General features: G+C 39.7%; 1 protein-coding gene across 1 annotated transcript in view; it reads right to left on the bottom strand.

Annotated features, from left to right (window-relative positions):
- plxdc2b (plexin domain containing 2b) overlaps positions 1-22,598 on the bottom strand; it is a gene marked incomplete at its 5' end in the record, with an annotated part of 35,286 nt that extends 12,688 nt beyond the window's left edge. Inside the window, 7 exon segments of the mRNA XM_014330205.2 lie at positions 2,101-2,254; positions 2,372-2,432; positions 9,865-9,946; positions 10,104-10,199; positions 15,589-15,688; positions 17,770-17,888; positions 22,476-22,598. Of these exon segments, the coding sequence (XP_014185691.2) occupies positions 2,101-2,254; positions 2,372-2,432; positions 9,865-9,946; positions 10,104-10,199; positions 15,589-15,688; positions 17,770-17,888; positions 22,476-22,598 (735 nt within the window).
- Between the last annotated feature and the right edge of the window lie 2,945 nt (positions 22,599-25,543).

Genomic DNA, 25,543 nt, shown 5'->3' on the forward strand with positions numbered 1-25,543 from the left:
ACCTCGCGTGAGCCAATAGAAGAGACTGGGAAAGATTGTTTTGCTGTGTTTACTGAGCCACACCATTAACTAAAAAACTTCCAGAGAGCCCTAATTACACCTTTTTTCCATCGAGTCCCCTCAGGCGAGGCAGATCACTTAATCTCCGTCCTTTTCAAGTCATATTCCTATGTGTTTACTTTCTAAAAGCTATGGAAAAATAACACAAATGAACAAAGACACTCTAGTTTATCATGAGTCTATGAGCGACACACCATCCTGATGACTTAAATTCCTCCAAATAGCCACAAAAATGCGTTTTGCACAACACAGAGTAGTGTTTACTAAAACCTACGATTCCCAGCTATTTCAGGAAATTACTGAGCCACTTGAACAAGTAAACATCAAATTTTTGGCCTGGTCTTTTAAGTACAGACAAATGGGGTTGAGTACTGGCATGTTGTTAGTTATTACTCCAGCACGTTTATAATTTTTTTACCCACATTAATTAATTAATGAGTACAAGGTACGATTTTTAATTGAATAAAGATAGAGCTCCCAAAAATATCACATGGAAGCAAGACAACTGAAAAAAACCACCACACAATGTACCAGCTGTGTGATTTTAGTGTTGATTAGAAATGAGACCTCGCGTCTCAATGAGATTTACCTGTATGAAAAATATAATAAAATAAACAGTGTTTTTATACGGTGACATACATAGAGACAAGGGTAGGTGGGCCTTTCCTATCATTTTGATTCACTTACGATTCACATCTGGAGCTGATTAAGATAAACTGGCTGTTTACTGAAATAAAACGTTTAAAGGCCATATACAAAGGGAAACGAACCGAAAATTGGCACGATAAATTCAACCGACTCGTCGTAACCCTGGCATCTCTGGAGGCGAAGAAATGGGAGTAAACAAACTCCAGAGGACACCTTGGCCGTTTTCCTATCATCAGCAAAAGACTGCTGTCTGCTGCCTCCACAGAGATTTGCATTAAATAACTCGGAGATTATGCGGTCTGGATTCATCTCCCTGCACTGAATCATGTGCTCAAAGCGGTGCAATATTAAAGGAACGTGACTTTCTCGACCTTTGCACAAGTTGAGGAAATGTGTGTGATGCAACGATCCATATCGACCGTTTGTTCATACAGTCTTCACGAAAGGAGGCGCAACACACCTGTGTTTTGATCAAAGGTGTGCGCTACGAAGCAACGCTAACGGGTTAGTGATCTTTAAGTCAGAGTTTTAGTATCGCGAAGGCGGCTCTCTTTTTAACCTGGTTAAATCACCATGGTAACCTGATCTGGAACTGGTTATCTTCTGGTATGTTCGGAAAAGTTCTGGTAGCCAAAATGTCCTCTATGTATAAAAGACATTTTTGGTTAATTCAGAGAAAATGCTCTATATTGTTTATATTGAATTTCTCTTGTGTCACACCAGTCCTCTGCATGTCCTCCTTTACGACATCCATGAATCTTCTCTGTGGTCTTCCTCTTCCTCACACCTGGCAGCTCTATCTTTAACGTCCTTTGTCCAGCATATCCACTATCTCTCCTCCGCACACGTCCAAAACACCTCAGCCTGAGCTGTCCCTCTGATATACTCATGTTAAGGCTTCAAAAAGGAAAATTAGTCTTTAGAGTCAAACAGCAAAACGCCTCATAAATAACCTGAAAAATGACTGAAAAGAACAACAGAGGGATGAGAATATTTTTAAGTGTCAACAGATCTGTCACATTCTTAGGCATGAAAGACCGAGACTGAGCTAGCAATGTGAGATGATCCCAGGTCTGTGTGGGTGCTTCCATTTTCGACTGGTGGGATTTGTCCTAATTCGATCTGCTTCTTTAAAAGTTGGTACAAGCACAGCGCTCTGCTGCTTGTCATCTGGAACATTTTTTTTTGTTTAAGTAGAGAGCTGCAGCACATATTCATCTATTCTTTAAACAAAATGTGTGTCTTGTGCATGTTGCAAAACAGGAAATGCATCAATAACAATAAAGAGCAGCTCCAGAGCATGCACTTCATTTAACATCTCGCCAGAATGGAGCATCGATCACAGCACAATATGCTCTGTGGCCGCGATCCAACGTTTTACTTCTACTTCACCTTCAGTGGGGACGCTGGTGGGGGGGTGGGAGGTGGAGGGTGTTTCCCTGCCCGCAGTGGCCTCCTTCCCTTTGGGTGTTGTTTTGGCAGCAACCGTGGTGGTGAAAGGGTAAAGGTACGTAGTGTCTGCGATGTCACACATCTTGTCCTTGGTCTGAAAGATGAGACATTTTGTTATGTTTCTGATACAGATTTAGATGTTTCACCATCCTGAACTGTCGAAATCACTATCAGGTATGATGATGTAAAGGCTCCTTATTGTGACACTCACCTCATCTGGGCAGCTACTGTCCATCCAGTCCTGGTGATGGCGGTCAAAGCCAGTGGAACATCTGAGAGCAGAGGAAACAGCACATATGTCAGTCTAATAAAGGTGGAAGTGGAGTGGGATTATAGTGTATGTATATAGTGTAACCAAAGTTGAGGATTTTCAGAACACACTAACATATACAGCGTTTTTTAAACAAAACATAAAGCAGGAAAGATTTAGAGTCATAGTCAGGATTTAGTTAATCCAGCAGAGGGGCTCCATCCTAACTGTTTATAATAACTAACAGTGTTTGGAGCACAACTGCTGTAGGGTACCCATCACAGCCAAGCAGGATACATTACTCTTAAAACCAGAAGTCAAGAGCTTCGATGTTGCCTGCAAGCCTGCTTTAAATCAAAACCCAGAGTATATATGGCCAAGCATTAGTTGGTCTGCACACCGGTGGTCAGAGCTGTCTGATAACTCCAACAAAGTTGCAAGGACAGAATTAAAAGAGATTATACAGTATGTTGTGCTATGTATGAACAAAACTTTTTTTTGTCATATCCAATTTCGCAGAGTAATTTCTAACTACAAATGAAAAAACAAACAAAATTTTTTTTTTTGAATGGTGATGTCGAGCGTTAGCACGGTTAGCTTGTTAACGTGTTATCGCCGTGCAGCCCCACGCACGGGGCGATCCGCGTTAACTCGCTAACGGAGATTTGCAGCGTTAATGCGGTTATGGCGTTAATGCGGTTATGGCGTTAACGTCATTTTACAGAGATTAACGCCGACGGCACTAATTCATTGCTTTCTATGTCCAGTCTCCCCAACTGTGTCCCTGGTTTGTTATGTCTCCATGTCTGTTTAACCCCAGTCTCACTTTCAAGTTCACTTGTCTTAGTCTGAGTCTCAGTGTGTGTTACTTCCTGTTTTATTTTGACAGTCTCCTGTCATGTGTGTGTGATGTTCAGTTTTGCTTCCCCTGTCTCGACAGTCAGATTCTGTTTAGCTGTGTTCCACAAATGTATCCGATCTACTCCTGTGTATATATTATCTGCATGAGCCTGTCCTTGTTTTCTAGTTACAGACGTGTGTTAAGTTTGTTTTGTTGCAAGGCCTCACCAATAAAGCTGTTCTGAGTCATGCATTTGGGTCATTCCCTTCCTGCCACACTGCTGAACCTGAAGCTTTTACTGTCTAACATTGGGCTGATCTAATATCTCTGTTTGGTTGTACTCTCTTTTCCTCTCTCTTTATACTTAACTTTTAATGCTGATTTACGTTTTCTAAAACACTAGCTTGATGGAAAACAAAGTGGAAAAGGAAAAAGGAAGACTAAAATGAAACAAAAGTTCTCACTGTAATCAAACTCAGGATGCTGCTATCCCAAACAGGCCAACAGTCTATCCCCAAATTTCACATTTCAAGCCTAAAAAGAGGCTTTGTGGCTCTTGTCAGGCTTTCTAAAAAGCGCTGCATAATTATTTTCCAAGCTGAGTCATATTATTCATGGTTGTAAGTACAACGAAGCTGAGTGCTCCCTCTAAACATTCATAGTGTAATTTAAGCTAAGCTCAATAATACTTTCAGGTTTGTCGACTTTGAAGCAAGCTGGGAAGAAAATATCTACACCTCCCACTCCCTGCCACCCTCTGAGCTTTGGATTCAAGGAGCTTAAAGGGGAAAGTGCGAAGGTCTGTGAGTGGGAAGTTCAAGGGGTCATGAGGCCTTGGGATAAGGGTCCTGCTGAGTCAACTATGCGTAACCATACGATTTGAAAAGACAGACAGCAATCGAGGCAACAGCTACTAATCTTGCCTTCTGTAAAGGATAAAAATTATAACTTGCTTGCTGGTGAGCTCGCCATCATCCTGTCTGTCTACGCTCTCAAAGGATTTTCTGTGTGGAAGAAAAAGTTAGCATGCAAAGCAGGAAACCCACTCGCTCTGACATGCACACGGATAAAAACAACCTACGACCAGCTCGCAAGGCAGAAACACGGCAGTTCAAAGCACGATAGCAGTGGTATCTCTGCTTTGTGCTGCAGGGACACTATGAGCCCAAAAGGATCTCATGCATCCCCAGCAGGCCCCATTTCTCCAGAGAACATATTGTTATGGTAATGACTTTATCAGAAGAAGTCCATTCTCATCTTTCTACCTCTCTAATCATCCCATTTCTTTTACCCCCATCCCAAAAAAAAAAAAATCACTCCATCTGTTCAATCAGGCGAGACAGATTCCTCTGCTTAATCCCCCATTTCCCCCCGGCTGCTTTTCCCCCCTGAGAGGGCAGCGGAGCAGCCAGAATGAGGCGCGATATTACTGAGCAGGTCTGGTCTAACCTGTCTCTAAAAGGAGCTCGTGGCTTTGTTTCTTCTCAATGGCATCCATTTCAGCCGGTTGCCATCTAAGACAGCGAGCCCACAGCGCTTTAATTAGAAATGGGCTGAGGTGCTTCATTTAAATATAAATAAACCCATGAGGTGAATATTTCTGCTCAGGTTTTCAACAATCACAGCAGGATGACTGGATCGTGATATTAGGTTTCATTCTGACTCATTCTTAGAGGGAGTCATTCCTTGCATGACAGAAATGATTATAAAACCGTTTTAACCCTTTAAATTTTCATATAATCAAATCATTTTGATGCATTTTTTTCAGTACATGTCTGTCAGGATAATTCTCTCTCTCTCTCTCTCTCGCTGATTATCCCACTGTGGAAGGTCCTAGAAGAAAACTACAAGCTGTCTGCCAACAGCTTGTAGTTTTCTCTCAGCATAGGTTTGTTTACCCCTGAGAGCAGTATTACTTTAACATTATAAAGGGAACATTAGATGATGGTGACAGTTCATTCTGCTCTCAGTGATTTACTTTTAGAGAGAAATGTATTTATAGGAAGTTTATCACTTTGCTACTTTGCTAGTACCAGGACCCCCTTTTACCTTCAGAACTGCCTTTATTCTTCATATTCAACAAGGTCCAAAAGCATGATTTTAAAACAGTTTTAACTCTTGGACCAGCCTCGCTGGACCATATTGTCATGATAGCTTCACACAGCTGCTGCAGATTTGTTGGCTGAACACATGCATGATGTGAATCTTCCATTTTACCACATCCCAAGGGTGCTCTGTTGGATTGAGATGTGGTGACTGTGGAGGCCATTTGAGTACAGAGAACTCAAGAAATATGAGATAATTGTGCTTGATGCTGACATCATGAGATGGGTACACTGTGGTCATAAAGGGATGGACATGGACAACAATACTAAGTGTGGGATTTAAAAAAGTTCAGTTGGTGCTAAGGGTCCCAAAGTGTAAATCCTTCTTGTCAACTTGATTGTGTCAATATTTGACCCGACCATTTGAATGCTGCAGCAGAAATCAAGACTCATCAAATCAGATGTTTTTCTAATCTTCTATCATCCAATCCTGGTGAGCCTGTAAAAACTGCAACCTCAGCTTCCTGTTCCTTCCTGTTTGTAGCTGACAGGAGTGGAACCCAGCGTGGCGGCCCACCTTGGGTGCTGTTGCCTTCCTGTCAGCTCAAAGCAGTGGATGCTCTCCTCTGGCGTCTACATGCCTACATGCAGTGAGTTCCTGCCATGTGATTGGCTGATTAGATATTTGGGTTAATGAGCAGCTGAACAGGTGCAAATAAAAACGTGTGTGCTACTCTTAGATTAATGAAAACACACCTGTAGTTTATTACTTTTTGGTTTTGCTTCATTAGTAAACTTTGCTTAGAATTTACTTTTAAGTAAAGCAGGACTTTTGAGATCTAAAATCTCAGACTGGTGAGCCTGTGTGCCGTTTCACATAAAAACTATAGAGGAACAATTTGGTGTGAGGCTACCACAAATTAAAATTCAACATTCGTCTCCTTAACACCCATTTGTGATGCACACCAGCTGTGTTTTTTTAGGTAAACAAATCCCTGCACCTCTAAGCATATCAGCATTCAGAGGCTCTGGCACGTACGGCCCACTGTGAGTCCACGGCAATGTCTGTCATGCTTTATTAACCCGCTTTAGTCCACATCAGCCACAGCAAACTGATTCACCTCGTAACTTAGCATGAAAGAGGCGCCAGGCTCTCACCTTCACAGCACTCCACGGTGCGATCAGTCTGTTAGGGACGTTCCCTTTAAATTTCAGCTCCTTTCGTTAACCCCCAGAGCCAGCGAGGCTGCCATAGTTTTTAATTAGTGCGTGTTTAAAGCATGTTTGCCTTTTTCAAAGGAAATGGCTGAAGGATACAAAGGGCAGAGTGATGCTGAACAGTTAGATATTAACACAGTAGGAAAGCTAATTAAAATGCTGCTTAATGAGATCCCTGCTACAGGCGTACAGTATCTCTCCACCGCATCCATAAACTGCTGAACAGAAAAGCACTTTTTCATATCATTGAACTGTAAATTAGATTGTCAAAGGGGAGGGCATTCAAAATGCAAAACAGAGGGGAAGTCAACTCCCAATACCCCTTCGAAGTCCAAAATAACAATTCCCAGCGGACAGAGCAGAAGAGCTACACATTTCATTAAGTACTCCAAATAAATAATTAGTCCAAAGTGAAAGATTGGCAGATGAACGCTCACTAATCAAGGAGTTTAAAATGCAGCGCCGCAGGAAAAGAAGCGATCGTAGCTCGAAAGGTCAAACGGCAAACCCCCCGAAACACTGACGACAATCTCCGAAAATATTTTCAACAAAATAAAAGTGCAGAAAAGCAGACACCCATTGACAGTCAGGTCCAAGCTTCCTTAACTTACAGGGAAGATAAACTCCTCCACCATCTATCCTCGGTGTCTGTTTAGCTCAGACTTTTCTATTTGATAAAATAAAACCCACCACAGCTCACATTTCAGCTGTCAGGAAATTCTGGGGAGGAACGCCAACACTTCTTTAGCAGCTCAAATATTTACTTTTGTTTGAAATGATAAAAAGTAGAGCAAAGGTTGGCAGAACAGGTGTGAACTGAATGAATGTCGGAGTGAGTCGCTTTCTCTTCCAAAGACTACAACCACTGCTGCGTAGCATAAATGTGAAGCTGCCTGATTAAATTAAAACCTAACACACAAGTTTTTCAGAATAATCACATTATATTACTATATGTAAATCTGTGATCCAAATATATATGTTTGGATAAAATTTTACCAACAAGTCCCTCTAGACCCACTTGAAGTGTACACGTGGGGGATTCTGCAGTAGTCAGTGGATATGTGGAACAATAAATGCACATTTAAGTGGAAAATTAACAGTTCATTAACTGTAATGGATAAACAGACCTCCAAAAGTATTGTATAAATTAAAAATATTAAAAGAGAAAAGGTCAAAGAAAGCTGAAAAAGAAGGGCTGAAATAAAAAGTACAATTAGACTCACGGCTATATTTGATAATAGTGCCAATAAATTAAATAACTTCCATCGTCTGTCCTTCCATCCATTTCTTGCTTTTCACTAAGGCTTCAGTCCTGGGGGGCAGCACTTTCAAATTCAAATTGAAATTCAAATTTTATTTGTGTCACACACACAACCATACACAGTATGACATGGGGGTGAAATGCTTGTAGCTGTACAATGCCCGACCATTAAATGACAGAAGAAAAGTTTTACAATATTTACAATTTTCAGGTTACTACAAAAATTTACAAATTAACTTAGGAATTTACAGTTTAAGCAGACACCCAGAGTTCCATCTCCCTGGCCCCATGCCTGATGAGGCACTGGATGGATGTCTACAAGACTGTGAATCTCTGTCTGTGTTTCTATTGTAATGGCCATAGTGACTTACCTAAAGCTAAAGAAAATTACAAAAATAATTAGAAAATACAAAAATATAATAAAATATAATAATGCTGCCTGACAAAACCCTCCCAGCGATTTGTGTGTCCTGATGGTCTAGAACCAGAGAGCTTTTGCAAATTTGTTGAGACAGCGAGCTAAAAAGCTGGGAACTGTTCTTTGACAGCACAGATGATTGGGATTCACTATCTTGACCAAGGATTTTTGGCAAGCAGACTGAAGCAGCTGGGAATCTAACAATCAATCTTCCAATTACTAGTTGACCTGATCTGATATAACTGAATGTAAACCAATCAAGTAACTTTCACTTGATCAGATTTCATTACATTTAATGTTCTACACTGTGCTTACATAATACAATTAAACAGAAATTTTACATGTAATCAAATGAGTTAAACTCAGCAATTTAATGTATCGAACTGTGGTCCACCCAAAAAAGTCAGATTAAAACTTTCTTCAGCACGTTCATGATAAAAGGTGTTGAACAACAGACAGTGTTGTACATACAGTGTACACCTCCATTTTTAGCTTTTACGTACCAGTTTCAATTGTAGTAAAATGCCTTTTTGTGAGTATAAGGGATGTCACTTTGGATTTCAGGCATGAAGTGAGGAGCAGAAGACAATTTAAAGTGGCTACCTGACAGCACTCGCCTTCAACAAACACAACCAGCTGCTTCTTATACTGGCATGTGGGGTTCTGCGCCGCTTTAAATATGCTTCTAATGTCTAGTTATTGTTTGGACATGGGCATCATTCCTAACTGACCCATCATCATGATCATAGCGTTTGTTTGTTCACCATCTCCTCCTAGACAAATGGGCCATTCTTGAGGAAACTTTGTATAAACCTTGCCTATGGCACTGTGAGTGCCAAAAATTACACAGCAGGCACAAATGTTTTATACAAATTCTACATATTTATTAGTATTAGTATTTAGTATTGGGGTTTTCTCTGTTTTTTGTGTATCATTGTAGGGTTACAACGCAAATCCAACTGTTGTGATTTGGCGCTATATAAATAAAATTATATTGAAAATTGAATTGTATTTTAGGGCTAGGCTGCTTTATGATAAATGACGATGTAAAAAAATAAAGGATATAATAAATGGAGAAAAAAATTACAAATACAATGAAAACTCCTCAAAAGCAAGTCTTAAAAGATGAATGGGTCTGCTGCTTTTTAAAGGCATCCAGAGTGTCCACAGGTTTTTAGTTTAACAGGAGACAGCTTCAGTTTAGGAGCCAACAAAGGCACAGCTAAGGGCACATCCTGCCTTTAGTTTGAGTCTGGAGGGAGGGACAATCTCATAAATTTGCAGTGCATTTTTAATGCCCCCATGTGCTCGACCATGTGGAGCCCTAAAAATTATCCCTTGTAGCTTAAAACTGCTGAAGCCAACATAAAGAGAAGAAGAGTGGTGATATCACGAGACCCCTTTGAAGGCCTAGTCAAAAGATTAGCTGCTTCATTCTCGCTTATTTACTCAGGCAAAAAGTATGTGCACTTTGCCTATGTGCTAGGCAAGTTTTAATGGTTCAGTTCAATTCAATTTAGTGCTAATTCACAAACAAAATTCACCTCGAGGTGCTTTATATTGTAAGGTAAAGATGCTACAATAATTGCCTGTGAGAACATACTAGGTGGAAATGTGAAAAGGACAATAAAAGATGTCTTTTGTAAGAGTAAAAATGTTCTTATATCCAACCTGTTGAGCCGATGGCACCAGCTACAGTTGAAGCTGATCTGTGAGGAGATGCAGGAGCTACAGCTGGTGAACTGCAAGCAGGCTGCAGTGGAGAAAGGTTAAAAAAGAGGAAACAGTTTATGCAGTCAATAGCCAATTAGACACATGGCCAAGGAAAAGGTCTACAGCCTATACAAAAATAAAGAATTTGCTCAGCAGTCTATATCAAACCAAAAACTGTTAGTATTAATTCTGCTTACTGGGTAAAGGCATCATTTCCACAGCTGTAGAGTTGGTGATCTTTGTCTTAGTCAGCTCCACACGGTGGTACTCATAGATCGTCCTCCGCCTCACATCTAGATTTTGAAGGAAAAAAAAAAAAAGAGGGACTGAGTGAGAAAGCAGCAAAGCCACCATCGCAAATCCTCCAAACCCAGAGATAAAAACTGGGACAAGTTATCCCTATAGAAAGAGGAAAGAGAGTGGGAGGCAGAATCGGGTCATATGGGATGCTACCACAGCACTTTATTTCTCCCCTCTCGTTGTGCCCAAAGTGTCAGACCACGACTTGGCAATGGACGGTAGCAATTTCCCCCGGGAGCTGACATCAATCAGACCCTGTTGAAAGGCTGCCTTCCCAGTCATCTGTAACAGCGAGCCATCAGCCAGGGCATGATGGAGCAATTGATTAGATACATCATTGACTCTCATTGCATTCTGGCCCCTATAACTCATATCGGCTGGAGTACAATGGGCTGTCTGGGCCATGCGTCTTTGCTACCATAAGTGGAAAAAAGACCAGAGCAGTAGCTTGACAAATATAATGATTGTGCCTTCCTGCTGTTAATGCATGGATTATTTCAAACTCTAATTAGATTTTTATATGACTTTTCTGTGCAGGCGCCCCAGGAATAAAGCAGTAAATCTGTACTGGATCGCACTGAGGTGCACTGCAGTGCGTACAGAGACAATGCACAATGCATGACATTCTTTATCGCACTTGTATTTGCTTGGGCGATGAGCTACAAAATGAAATTCAATACATAAAACTGTGGCTGTGGAATATATATAGCAAGTAAATCCCTTAAAATCTAATATATTTCCAACTGGTAAAACTGTGTTAAAGTTAAAGCTATTCAACTTAAGCTTATTAAGTTATTGAGGTGTGAAGACTGATGCTACTCTCGTGTCTGCCTATTAAACATGGACAGAGTCCAGATAGTTTGCGTAGCCTAGCTCAGTTTAACTTAGCAAGAACACCGAAAGCAGTTAGCCTAACTCTGTGTGAAGCTACCAAAACCTGCTGCCTACCAGCACCTCTAGAGCTCACTTAGTAACATGATTGTTTAATCCCCACAAAAAAGTTATGGTTTTAATGTGCTGGGCTTTTGCTAAGCTAAACTAAGCTAAGCTAAGCTAAGCTAAGCTAACTAATTAGATACATTTTACATTACTGGTTTTGCCCAGCTTATTAGTTATATTCAAAACACAGCCAACGTTAACACACAGTACATTAGAAAGAAGAGGGGGCAGGAAAAGCAACTTAAATAAAAAGTAAATTCTTTATGTCAAATTTTGATTGCTCGTATGGCAAAGATTGTCACATTATTTCCTGTTATCATTGTGTATGATAAATCCTGATTTGTAATCCAAAGAAATTGAATCCAACCCTTGTTGCTTCTTTAGATTAAGTCAGTTACATAGCACCACAAAAGTCCTTTAAACTTTTACAACACCCTTGCATTTGACACATTTGAATAACTTCTCTGCACTAGGTTCCTTTTTTTCCACTTGACTGAGAGACTCTTGGTGTGGAAATTGTTGTGCCCCTCATGTGGTACGACACTGTTTCCTTGCAGACTGCTTATTTTGATTACAGACAGGACGGCTGATCAAAGCAGCAAAATGTGAGCCAGTTTAGCCCAACCTGAGAATACAACCGCCCTTCCTTTCCCCTCCTCTGCTCCCCTGGTGATTGACTTCCTTTTGCCTACAGCTAAAGGATTATCAGGTGCCTAATGGTGTGGTGTGGGCCAGAGAGAGGTCATTTCCACAGCCTGAGGCTGCTGATGTCTGGGCAGACTGTATAGCTTCTCCGATCTGTGGTTTAAGGTGATAAGAAGCTACAAATTAAATCAATTATAGCCTGGTCTCAACAACAACATAAATAACACCTAATGAGAATTTAGCTACCTTCAGTGATACTATCAGACAAAGCCCAGTTTGCATAAATGTGTCATCAATTATGTAAAAAAAAAAAAGCTTACCGGTAGTTAAATTATCTTCAAACATCCTGAAAAGACAGTAAACAGTGTTGCTAACCTGGACTGTAATTCTTTTTTCAATTGCACCTTTTATAAACCTGATTTAATAGTTAGAAGACTTTTTATTGAGCATTAATGAATGTAAACAGAATACCACAGATTTCTCTAGTTTACACGGATTAAATAATCCAGGTACAGAAACAAAGATCTGAAAATGGCTGAGGTGGTTTTGGCTTCATTTTAAGAGTGACTAATGATAAAGTCTAAGCTAGCATTAAAAGCATATTACAGTCTGTGTTGCAATAAGTGCTTGTATCTGACCTGTTAATTACACAGGACACCCACAAATATATTCACTCATCGCTTCCTTTACTGGATGGGCTGTGGGTTGGTCTGCCCATGGGTAAAAATTCATTGAGCTTAAAAAATGCAATAATGTTGTATAATCTAACTGGCTGCAGGCAAACTTTTTTTTTTACATTTTTCCCCTATATTATTATGACTTAATGCACTTTATGGAGCATCCATTAGAATACATTTATTTATTTGTCATGACAAGGTTGTGAAAATATGTCAACATGTATTACCAGGACGTTCAGCTTGATTGGAATAGCATGCTATGACTTCTGGTAGCAATTCATTGTATGTTTTTTTTTTTTAGGAATTTCTCCAAATTTTCTTGTCCTTTCCTTTTAATGGAAAGGACAAGCGAGAGCTCATCTCTTCTTAAGGTTTTAAGTTGTAAGATTACAGGGTTTAACTGCCAGTAGATCACGCCACATAGTTGCTATTAGGTGTTGTTGTTAGCTGTTGTTCTCTCCTGATAGCTGGTGATGGGTTCGAATGTCATTATCAGCTAAAAATAGTCACCGCAGAATATAAAATGTTGGCACATGGCTCATGTTGTGTGATCTGGAGTACAGATTGATCAAAAGTCTAATATTTTTTTGGATTTCACTTTAAAAACTACTCTATCAGCAGTATATTTTGCAGCCTGCACTTCGATTGTATGTGCAAGAACAAAGGGAGACTTGATGTAACATATAAACTATTCCCATACATCATCCTAATTTTTTCATGACTACTGCTGATTTGTTCGTTTTCTAAAGGTTAGTTCCTTTTCCCTATTAAAGGTCATTTCCAATAGTTTTCTTTATTATTATGAAAAATCTCTGATTGTACAGGCAATATCGTTCAATTTCTCCACAGAGTCTTGCTGTGCAGTTTATAAAGCACATCAGGCCCTTTGGACTGACAGGTGCAGGATGCAAATACTGCCCTTTTCCTTCAAACATGGACATGAGTCAGTGCACTCTGCAAATACCATCTGTGAGAAAACAAAGCCTTGTTTGTTTCAGCTAATGGAAGAGTTTGATTTTCTTTACAGTCACTGCAGACGGGTGATATTCACAAAAGCCCTCCTATGGCTATTGAATAGTCATGGACTAAAACTAAAGAGGTTCATAATTTTTCAGACAAAGATGCAGTTTTTGTAGTTTTACCTCTGTACACAACCACAGTGGATTTTAAATCAAACAATAAAAATATGATTTAAGTCTTGACTTTCAGTTTTAATTCAAGGAGTTTTTACAAAAATTTTGCATGAACAGTTTAGGAATTTTTATTCACAATCCTAATTTTGCAATGTCAATGTCAATGTGCATGACTGTGTTTACCTGTGCTACCTTCAGTTGCTGCTTGTGCGTCTCTCTGCATCTATTTTGTATTTAATAACTGAAAAGCATGCTCCATTGGGTCGAGATCAGGTGACTGACTTGCAAAATCTGCATTTTAACCATCACATCTGTTTGACTTAAAATTCACTGTGGTGAATTTATCAAAATTTAAGCTGTGTCTTTATGAATCTAACAATATTTCTTTTTTGTTTTGGTCAAAATCTAAAGTACAGCAGCAGAAATGTGTGTTTGTCTCCTTTCTGCTAGGAAAGTTTTTAAAAATGTTTTTTATTTACAACCCATTTGCAGGATTTAGGTTTCAAAACAAAATATAAAGTGAGGAATGAATTTAATGATAGATGAAAATCTGATAGGGATAGCTGTGGTTTAGTTTATTGCTTGAAATAGGATTTGGTTCTGTCTTTGTCCTTTAATGTTTGGAAACTCGTGACGAATTTCAAGTAGTAGAGCTACATATGATCCGTGCAACAACAACTTTGTATGATTTAAATATGGGCAAGAAAAACATACGTCTGTGTCGAAAAGAAGTACAGTTTCCTCATTTTGATGCCACCACCGAAACTGTTTTAGCATTCTGGTTTTCCTGATAGAAATGAAGTATCTGCCATAAAGACAAGAACACACACTCCTCGGAGACACGAGTTATGTTCGACACAACACCTCAGTCTCAATATGCTTCCATTCAAGATTTCATCACTCCACAGCCCAGCAGTTGCACACATTGGTTTCATCATGCTGTGTCAGAGGCATCAAAGACAGTTTGGTTTATAAAGTCTAGGAGGACTGTGCTAACTGGTTTGATATTCAAATCTCTCAGTGCCAACCGCAGCCTTCTGCAAAGAGATCCTCTATGAAAGACGCTGGGACATGCCAGAAAACAAAGTTGGAAACCCTTACCATGCCAAGAGGATGTGTTTTTTTGTGAGACTTATTTTACTCAAACTAAACTTACAAAACAACCACTCTCACTACATACTGCGGAGAACTTAAAGCTGCAACTGAAAGGATGAAAAAAGCCCCGAGATATTAACTTTGACAAATAAACGCTATCCAAGTTTCACAGATGTAATCACAACACCATTTAAATTACTGAATAAATCACCTTTGACAACTCATTATTGCAGCAGACTTTGAATCAGAGCCGGTGAGAGCGAGAGAGTCTGACTCTGAATGAAAAGGTTTGAAGTGTTTCTCCTGCATTTGCTTTAAATGTAATGGGCTTAAATTACAGTAACTGGAAATAAAAAGAAAGAAAGAAACAGGCAGATATGGAGCTGTGCCCACTGAGGCTGAAGAGCAGTGGGGAGAAAAGGTGGTGACAAGCTGGAGCTAAAGCCAAACGGACGAGGCTGAACTGAGAGCTGTGACACAAAGTTAAACTCTTATTACACTAACTGAAATGTAACCTTTGGCTAAGCTCCTGTTTTTATTTGCAGTTTTATTTATGCTTTGTAGTTTGTTTTTCTCACTTTTCCTCATGAACGACTTTGAGTACTAAGAAAAAGAGGCTTTAAAAGAAATAAAGAGCTATAATGAGCTGCTACAAAAACCCTGAAATCTGATATAATAGCATTTCGCTTGCCACAGATGCTACACAGACATTGATCCAGTCCTGAATTGTTTTTTATACCTCTACGTAGCTCATGAGCTAGTCAGAATCCCATTTTTCAGAGCTACTCTACAATGTGAACTCCAAACATGGCGCAAAGACAGCATGTGGATTTATCCAGATATTTTAATATGCACAAGAAAATTTAGGGCATTGAATTGATTTTGAGACTCACTGGGTATCTGCTGGATCTTGTGGACCAACACAAAGGCGTCAGACAGGCCAACTTTCACCGGGTGATTGACAGAGCTGATCTGTGACACCTCAACGGGGATCTGAAATAGAAAAAGGGAAATCATTACCATGACCACGAAGATCAGTCTGAGACAGGCTGAGAAATGCAAACAGGCCACAGCAGCGTAGAAGTGCTGACAATCTCCTTTAGGAATCTGCTGAGGCAACATGCTACTTCAATAAGCATATGGCTATCTTTGGAGCATAGAATAAACATTTCAGGCACAGATGGGACAGAAATGAGCAACAGCTTTGTGAAGACTTACAAATAGAAAAACAGAAGTCTATATAAGGTAAAATGTAGTATTTTGATCGTACATACTAATTCAGAAAAGCAGCTAAACGCAACAAAAGTTTGTATGGAGGAGGAATTTAAAGTGACGTAAAGTACATAGTAGCTCAGCTGTACTCAACATTAACTCGTAATCATCGAGGTTATGTGCACACAGATCATGACTAATAGTCACACTGCTCTTTTCAGACCCATAATAATGCCAGCCTAATGTGAAACAACAGGAGAAAAAAGTTCAGCAGCCTTCAGATCAGATCCTCTAATAGGTAAAAATAACAAATTACTTAAGCGAGCTCGAGCATAAAAGAAGCAGCACCGCTGTTATAACCACTGCAATTATCTTATCATGTTTTAGGAAATTTCACACTCCAACAGCGGGCTCTTCAGGTTTTTCATGACCTTTCTTTTCTCTCTCTTCAATTAGGTTGTTTTTCAAGACATTTTTGAAATGTGGATATTAACGGACACGGTTAGGGCGTGCAGTGACCCAGAGTTTGTAACATTAGTGGAGATTATGCCAAAACCTAATCAAGCATATGGAAAAAGCTGGTAAGGCGTTAACTGATTTTTTTCTTGAGAAGCTGCCATTAAACTTGAGAAACTCATTTTGTCGGTCACTTTGGCATCGCTCCTTTAGTCAAAACACATCAACACTGGGGATTTGTTCACTGAACTAAAACAACAGGGCAGGGCCAAATGTTAGAAATGAGTAATACTGTTAAAAGAAACAGATTGTGTGTGTTTACGGTTTTAAGGAGACCTTTTGTGGCCACTATCAGATCATTCGTTTTATTCTTACGATTTACTTTGTACGATTTACAGTTCAAAATAATCTGTATCTATCTTATACTGGGACGCGGAGCAGACCTTGAGTTCATCCTCTGTCTGAAACATTTAAGCTTCTCCTTTAAGCAAACTGTCTTCTGATTGGCTGCCCCTCGTAAGCAGGAGGTTTGAATAGCAGGAGTGTGGGGCTGCTGTTATCTATGACCTCATACAAATCCAAGAGTATAAAAACATTTCACTCGCTGGGCTCACATCCTCGTATGAGGTTTGACAGCGTTTTAGTAGATAAAGGTGAATGCTTGGACATGAATTGAGCTGCGGTTTGGGGAAGGCCTTGAAGAGGACTGGCGGCGGCTCCCGGGCCTGGCAGATCCCCATGTACTAAATAGAAGTTAAGAAGTTCAAGAATTAAAAAGGGGAAGCAGGGTGGGGCATGTAAATGAGAACGAACAGCTTGTAGAACTGGGGGAACATATATAGTTGAGAACCAGGAGCGTGCTTGGAGGCGTTATCTCGTATAAGATGTATGATGAGCTTCTGCCGATTGAACATCTATAAATAGATTCATCTGAAAATATATGTATGACAGAAAATAGGTAGAAATAGGCCACTTAAATGTAAGTAATATTATCTTTTTCTTGATGATTGTGTGTCAGTTTTTCTGAAAAGAGCTACTTGAAAGTATCTGGTAAATAAAAATTGGTGTGCAATTTTGAAAAATTTAAATTTACTGGCAATTTTGTCAAGACTTTTAGTTGAAAACAAACCCCCCAAAAATATAAAAACCATTAGCAGAATGGTAAGAAATAACCAGCGTGATGCTATGTGTTGGAGAGAGATACATTAAGTGGAAAAGAGAACTTAAATTCAGGGACTGGTCCAAGTAGGGGGTGTAATGAAAACTGAATGCTATTTTTTTAATGTTTAGTTCTGACTCTAGAAACAGTGAGGTAAACCACTATCTGACGATGCTGTCAGAAAAAGAAACAAACAGAAATGAGCGCGGTAAGAAGCCGAGCTTTTGTGAGATCTCGCTGTCCCCACCTCTTTGTAGGCGAAGACGATCCTACCAGTCTTGTGCAATGTGGCCTGGAAGGTGAAACTTCCCAGGCTGTAGTTGTCCTGCAGGTGGACGTGGTCCCACTGCACAACCAGAGCAGTTCCTTATAGGAGAAAGAAGAGAGAAAAGAAAGAGTGAAAACATTTTCACAGCTTTTGCTAAACAGCATCGGCTAGATTAAAGTAGAACACAGTACCAGTGAATATAACTGTCTGCATATAGCATGTACTTGTTTTACTCTGTTGCTTTCTCAGATCTAGCGTGAAATGAACTGCTGACTGAGCAAAGACTGAGAATAGAAAAGACATCATTGCAATGTCGGTTTGTGTAAAGAGATATGAGTTTGAGGCATTTTTTCCTGGAATCATTTCCCCCCGGGGTTTCTGTGAGGTGACTGACACTGAAGCAGTGATGTTGAAAAGCTTCGCTGGAGAAAAAAGAAACGGCAACGATACTGAAACTTTTGACAGAACCAAATGAAGGCGTGTCCGTTACTGTGACAGACAGTGTGAGTCGGGCAGTTTTCACCAGAATGAGAGTTTTTCATAAATGACTCTTTCCTAAAGTTACAGAATGAAAGCTGCCAACTGAAAAGGCTCAGAGCAATCGCCAACGTGTAGTAGTACAGAAAAATGAGATGGAAGCAGTGAAGTAGCAACAACAAGACTACTGAACTGATCCAGGTGCAGCTTTTAACGTATAAACACTGTTGAACATCATTGACACCTCTACCAGGTAAACAGAATGCATAGCGTTTGAATAAATGCATAAACAAGGGAACATATATTACACTATAACTTAATTCTGTAACTTCAAATCTTACAAAAGCTACCAGACAGGACACGCTTCTTTCCTTCCCACTGTCGACAAAGTGCTGGTTCATAGGGGGTCACCTGACTGGTGGGGTTTTCTCTGTATCAGTGTAGGGTCTTTACCTTACAGTATGAAGCGCCGTGAGACAATTGAATTGAAGTGAACTGAAGTTCATTACCAGGAGCCACCACCATGATGCATCAGTTTCATTCGGGGAAGTACTAAATTAGCACCAGACTCACAGCTCTGCCCTCCAGAGAACCAGCCTTGCATTACTTTTAACACTATTTTAATTTACTGTGGACTTTGGAGAACCCGCTGATGTGAAAGCCATTCGTCCCCTCAGAGTTAGTCATTTGGCTTGATGCCAGGGCAATAAAGGTTTGTTAATGCGACCAATCAATTTTTCCGTCACACAGACAGAGCAAGTCCATCCAAAGTAAAGGCGAGCTTTAGCTTCCCTGCTGGCAGTTGGTGACTGGTCGGAAAGGAAACCCCATCATAAATTACATGTGGTTTACTGCATGGCCTCTGGCACTGGACATGGATGCGTCTTGTGTTAAAGGAAGGGGAGGGGGGTTAGACAACAACATGTGACTAATATTTTAACAACCTCGAGGAGAAAGGCATTAAATATACAGTAAGAAGCCAGTGCACTAAATTGCTATTAACTTTTGGCACAGCGGGATTACTCAGTCAGTACGAGTTACGCTTAATATAAGTCTGCTTAAAATGCATTGAGTTCAGGAGGGGAGGCTGACGTGCTATCTGGGGCTGCCTTTCTAAAAATATAGAGTGTGTGAGGAGGTGTGGAGGGAGTACACACTGGCCTTGTTTCCATTTTCAGTTACAAGTTTAACCCGCTATATGAACAAAGAAGCAAAAAAAGAAACAAATCCAGCCTGTAACACCAGAACGATTAGGTCATTTTTTGGCTTAGGGGGAAAAAAATGAATACATCTGAGGAGTGATGGACAGATGTTCAACAGATGTTGTCAGGAATGCAATGGCAGATTAACAAGACAGTCAAGATGACAGAATTATTGAAGGTAAACATGTGAAGAAGCAATTTCCAGATTCTACTATCCAGTTAAAAACATTTTATATGCACTTTTGTTTCCATAAAGCAACGTAAACTGGCCATATCACAAATTTGATGCAATCTGCCTTAGTTTGCTACAAGTACGAGTAACCCGGACTCCAGCTCAGATGGAAGCCATGCCGCAGAGAAGCTTCTTGGTATCTGATAAAACCAGAAAACCTTGATGAAGATCTCCACTTAAGCAGTTTATCTAGACTGTAATACACTCTTTAGCTTATCCAGTGAGATAATATCAATAAAGACTTCTCTGAGCGATGTCACTCAGGGCCACTTCATTATCCATATGTTGATGCTCTCTCAGCTGCAGCTCACCGAGTGTTTGCCTCATCTGTCTGTCAGCGTATTGATGAGAAAACCCACGCGGACTCTTCTATAACAGCGAGTGTAGTCTGACGTGCTTCCCGGAGCGTTACAGCATTGCAACACTCACATTTGCTGGATTTAGGATGTTTTGAATGGACAAAGACGTTAATCTGATCAATAAGAGGAAATGCTACGGGACTGCACTAATTGTGAGTGACAGATGTGTGTATTCTTGGACATGTTGCTATTCTAGATATACTTTTTCAAGACTGGACAGCCATATCAAACACCTGAAACAAGAGAAGTGTAAGGGAGTCATTCAGGATTAGACTATTAAAAAAACAGCAACAGGAATCTAAAATATTTAACAATATATGTCAGGGTGGTGTATTTGGTGACTCTGATCCTGGGTTGGTACTATTGTTCCTTTTTTAATATAATAAAAAAAAAAAATTGAACAGCAGCTGACGGTGCTGTGAAGTTAATCACTGAACGGTGGATTAATACGCGCCCGTCTGTTGCATCAATCAGCCTTATTTTTATCACAGTGATGTCATTGTGGTCCCGCCGGACACAAGAGTCAGCTGAGGTGCAGAAACATTAAACTCCTCTGTAAATAAACTTCAGCTCTTCAGTTTCACAGTCCTATCACATGCGTTCTTTATTTAGCAGATTTCAATTAACAACATCAAGTGAAAGTTGTGAAACTTGAACATTTGACAGCAAAGCTTTCACACACCCTCCACAGTCTAGTTTGTGTGCAACAAACAATATGGTTCTGTGGCGAACGCCTCATCAAGCAGCTTCAAAACTTGTTTTTATCATTTTTTAATGGAGGCGCTGCCTCCTCCACAGCACGGCAGACCGTGCAGTTCTTATGTTGTATTGGCAGGACATTGACTGATGGACGCAGCGCTGAGAAGCAGGCAGGCTGAGAATCGATTGGCTGCCAGTTTGGTTAAAGTCTGATGAGCTCCACTGCAGAAGGTCACACAGTTGGTCAGTCACACTGCTGCACACGGATCACAGAGCAGTGACAGACAGGACGGATAACAACCATCACAGATAGCAAAGAAAAGATACGGAGGAAGGGCGATGTTTTAGTTTAAAGGTAGTAAGCAGAATTTAAGGAGGTCTTAAGAAGATCTTGGAGGATTCTGTGAAACACTGTTAGCCATAAAATCTATTCTTTAACTTTAAGATTACCTGGCTTTATATAATAAATACTTTTTTTTTTGGAAGCAGACATAAATACATATTGCAGTGTTGTAAGCAATTTGTATTTTGATATATACAATGCAATAAAATGTCTTGAGGGATAAAACAACAGTAATATATTTCTGGGTCATTTTCATCAAATGAAAGCCTTGATAAAGCAAGGTACTTTTTATATATGAGCAAAACTCTTACACAGGCTACAGGCTATAGAGAAACTATAAAGTCTCGTGTTAAAATGCACAACCTTATAGTAGAAATAACCATGTTTACAGTATGATATATAGTTTTAGTCTCTGAAGCTAATTCTGTGTTCATAATATATGCATTGGGATTATTTTCAAAATAGCTCATGCCTTTAATTGACTTTTCTCCATGTATGCTTTGCTTCTGTTGTTTACTCCTTAAAATTAGGATGCTAATAATTATCACAGTGAACTATGGGTGCTACTCGCTAACCAAGCTAGCTAGCCAGTGCTAACTTATGCTGATAACTCATTAGTTATACTTTCTTGTCTAGATGTGGTGATGCTTTTAAAAAAATAAAATAAAATAAAAAATGAGATGAGGCCACTTTAAAAAAGTAGACCATGAGTTTTGTTTAGTTGGATGTCAATTAAATGAAACCCATGGGCTAATATTCGCCTACAATATTAACCACCCTGATATGGTAAGGTAAAGACCAACCATATTAGAAGGAGAACCTTAGCAACAACACCACCCTCTGTGAACAAGCACGTGACGACATTGGTAACCAGCTGAATCGAGCCAGAACAGACAAAGAGACAACATGTCTGTGTTGGAGACAAGTTATGCTCACTCGCTCAGAATGACTCAGATTAATTGCAATGTGTTGGCAACTCATAAACTGGTTTGCAGTTATTTACAAATTTTCACAAATCTCTCTGAGAGTGATTGCAGTCGGTCTAAATTGGACTTCAGTTGTCTGTAGACAGGTTGATCACCTTCCCATCAAAAGTGGTTATCAAGGTGTAGAAGATGTTGCAAACTCAACCTCAGGGTGACCAATACCAACACATCAATGCAATCAATGGGCAATAACAGAATTTTACTTCCTTTTTCTTAGCAGCAAAATGAACCACAGATTTGGCTGCAGGAAATTTAAAGCAAACCCGCTGTTTCTTCACAAATTAGCTCACTGAAATGCTTTTTTGTGCCACATTTATTTTGTAGTGCACGGGAAGGAGTACACAAGTGTTACACAATCGTGCAGAACTAAGATGCTAGTGCTGTTACCGTTGTCAGAGTAGATGACGGTAGAGTTTCTGGAGAGACTTGGGTCAAAGTTAGCCATTAGCGGAGCAATGTACTGTGTAGCTGTTAGCATCCGGTGGACCACGTCACCAGTGTAGATGAACCCTGAAGGAGAAAAAGGACAGAAGACCACATATTACTCTTTGTTGAACTCTAAATTCAAATTCTGACTTCTAATTTAACACTTAAATTATGACTATGTGAAGTGTCACTTATAATGCAGATATCCTTCTTGTCTCCCCCATTTCTACCTTTCCTCCCTTAATAAAGCTGTAATCTGATACACTGTCTACCCAGGAGACAACATCGCTGCCCTTCACTCCACAGTTAACAGCTTCTCATTAACAGACAACCATCTCTTGTCTCAGTCTATGGGCTTGCGCTCTAGGTACCTTCACCAAGGAATAGCGATTAATTAGCCCTAATATCTTTTATCAAAAAAACAGAAGGGCAAATCAGAATGACTTTAAGGGAGGATGTGCTCCTGTTCCTCCACTGCTGCACTTTCTCCTCTCTTGTCATTATCAATCATGAATGCTAATGAAGAGTCGATGACAACGAAAAAGGGGTTTTGTTAACTTTTCCTCAACAAGGCACAAATAGATTGCTCTATAGAGGGAAAGACGGGGAGACAGAGACGTGCCCAGGCAACACAAGCTAGAGCTGGATCATTCAACAGCCCATAAACGTGGTTATTAATGGACTCCAGGAAAAGGGGGAAAACGCTCACTATTCATCACAAGGGAGCAGTCTTTGCATAAAGAATTTGCACTTATGACAACAGAATCAAACTTCATCTTAATTTCCCTGCTGACAACAATGTTTAGCAAAGTCAGCTTCTATTTTAAGATTTATTCAAGGTAAAAGCTTTTGTTCTCACTCTGACTTTGCCTGGATTGCAAAAATAGAAAAAATAAAGCAATAAAAAGGATCCCACTCACGGCCTTAGATATCATCTTTTACTCATTACAAAAGGAAAACCTGGCATTTGGGTGAAACTGTGTTACATATCCAAAGTAGTTCACCTTTGAAGAACAGTTTGAAGAATGAATAATAAACGTACAGTGACAGTATCTTCAGATAACTACATGCTTTAAGCAGCTTCTTGTCAAATGATTCTTCTTCTTCACTTCAAGGTATTTATGTTTTTAAAACCTCATCCCTTTTGCCCTGTTAAAGACTGAGAAACTAAATTTTCTGATTCTTCCCAATTCCCCAAGATGTTGGAAATAAGATTTGAGATTATGATTTACGCTGGCATCGTTGTGTTTCATAATTGCTGCTAATTTGTTAGCTCCACATTCATGCTGCGTATCTCCCATTCAGTAACATCCCAAAGGTGTTGAGTTGGATGCCGATGATTTTACACACACACACACACACACACACACACAAATTTCATTAGATACACCCTTTAAACCACAAATTTCTAATCACAGAATCACGTTTTAACAACTCTATGCATTTAAGTATGCAGAGACGACGACATGCATAATTTCAATCTGAGTGGGAGATTGGGGAATAAAGGCAATTTAAGTGACTTTGAACGTGGCATGGTTGTTGGTGCCATGTATTTCAGAAACTGCTAACCTGTTGGGATTTTCCAAATTGTCTGAAAAGACAGAAAATATCCAGTGAGCAGCAGTTCTTTAGGTGACAATGCCTTGTTTATGTCAACGGTCAGGCCAGACTGCAGAAGAGCATCTCTAAACAAGGGCCACAGCAGAGGACCACTGTTGTTTCCTTTTTTTGTTTCCTTTACAATATTATACATTAAAGTATAATATTGTAAAGGAAACAAAACATTAATCAAAAAATTGTTGAAAAACAAATTACAACATTGTATAAAAATTACAATCATCAACTCAAATACTTGGTTCTAATTGAACAGAAATTTCTATGAACTTGTAAAAACTGTGTAGGACATGAATCCATCTGTGTCAGATCCTGAATTTGAAATTTCCACTGAAGTCACGGGTAAGAGACAAGTGGAACCAAGATCGAGGCCATTTGCTTTTTGAAGTTTGCAAAGACTGCTAAATTTTGCCAGTGGTAGTTCACTCTTTGCAACCACTGGCCCCTGTGACGACGTGAGCTCATCCATCTTATTGGGCAAAGATCTTACGTTTCCAATGATTACAGAAGGAAGAGATGGTCGATAACGTCTCCTTCTCGGGCGACGGCGCTCCTTCCCAGCACGACACCCCCGTCTTTTCCTCCTCAGCTCGCTGGGAATGTCGGGTCTGTCCGCCGGCAGTACCGCTGCGGGACGCAGCGCTACCAGCTGATCCTTACTGTAAACAAAGGATCCCTGCTCTGGGTCCCCAGACACGCGTGAAAAAAGTAGAAATAAACTAAGAAAAACGACCAGAACTAGCACAAAACGGTAGAACATGGTTGCAGAGTCTAATTACTGATACGTGAGTTATAAAAAATTACGAGAGGAAAAGATAAAGAAAGAAAGAAAGAAAGAAAGAAAGAAAGAAAGAAAGAAAGAAAGAAACTCAGAATGAGCAGAGCTGCTGTAACAGGCTGCCGCACACGGGGGGCGCCGGAATCTAAACTGGTTAATAATTAAACTTGCTTGTCCTGATGTTGACACCTTTATAAAAAACATCAGTGCAAATGTAACACTTATTGTTTATCTGTGTCATTGGCTTTTTATAAGTTGGACTTACATATATCTTATTAAAACATGTGCGAGGTCCAGAGAGGACAGGTTAATGTTTATGCAGACCTGTGTGCCCCACCTGATCTCTTTGATGACTTTCCTGTTTTTTCTTGATCCAGTGTACATGATATCTGGCTCTACACGTTTACCTCAAAGCCTCCAAAACTTCATCACTATTGAATTTCTCATCATCCCTCCAGTTATGAATCCTCTCATATATGGATTTAAACTCACCAAAATACGAAACAGGATATTGGATTCATTTTATTTTAAAAGAACTTCGAAATTAAGAGTTTCTTGTTCACCAAATAAAAATAGAGCAAAATAAAATTTCAAAAATGTACATTATTCTCTTGTACATGACAGCAAATGAAGGCCT

This window comes from Haplochromis burtoni, unplaced genomic scaffold (assembly GCF_018398535.1).
Source record: "Haplochromis burtoni strain Fernald_Lab_line unplaced genomic scaffold, NCSU_Asbu1 Contig_705, whole genome shotgun sequence".
NCBI classification, from domain to species: Eukaryota; Metazoa; Chordata; class Actinopteri; order Cichliformes; family Cichlidae; genus Haplochromis; species Haplochromis burtoni.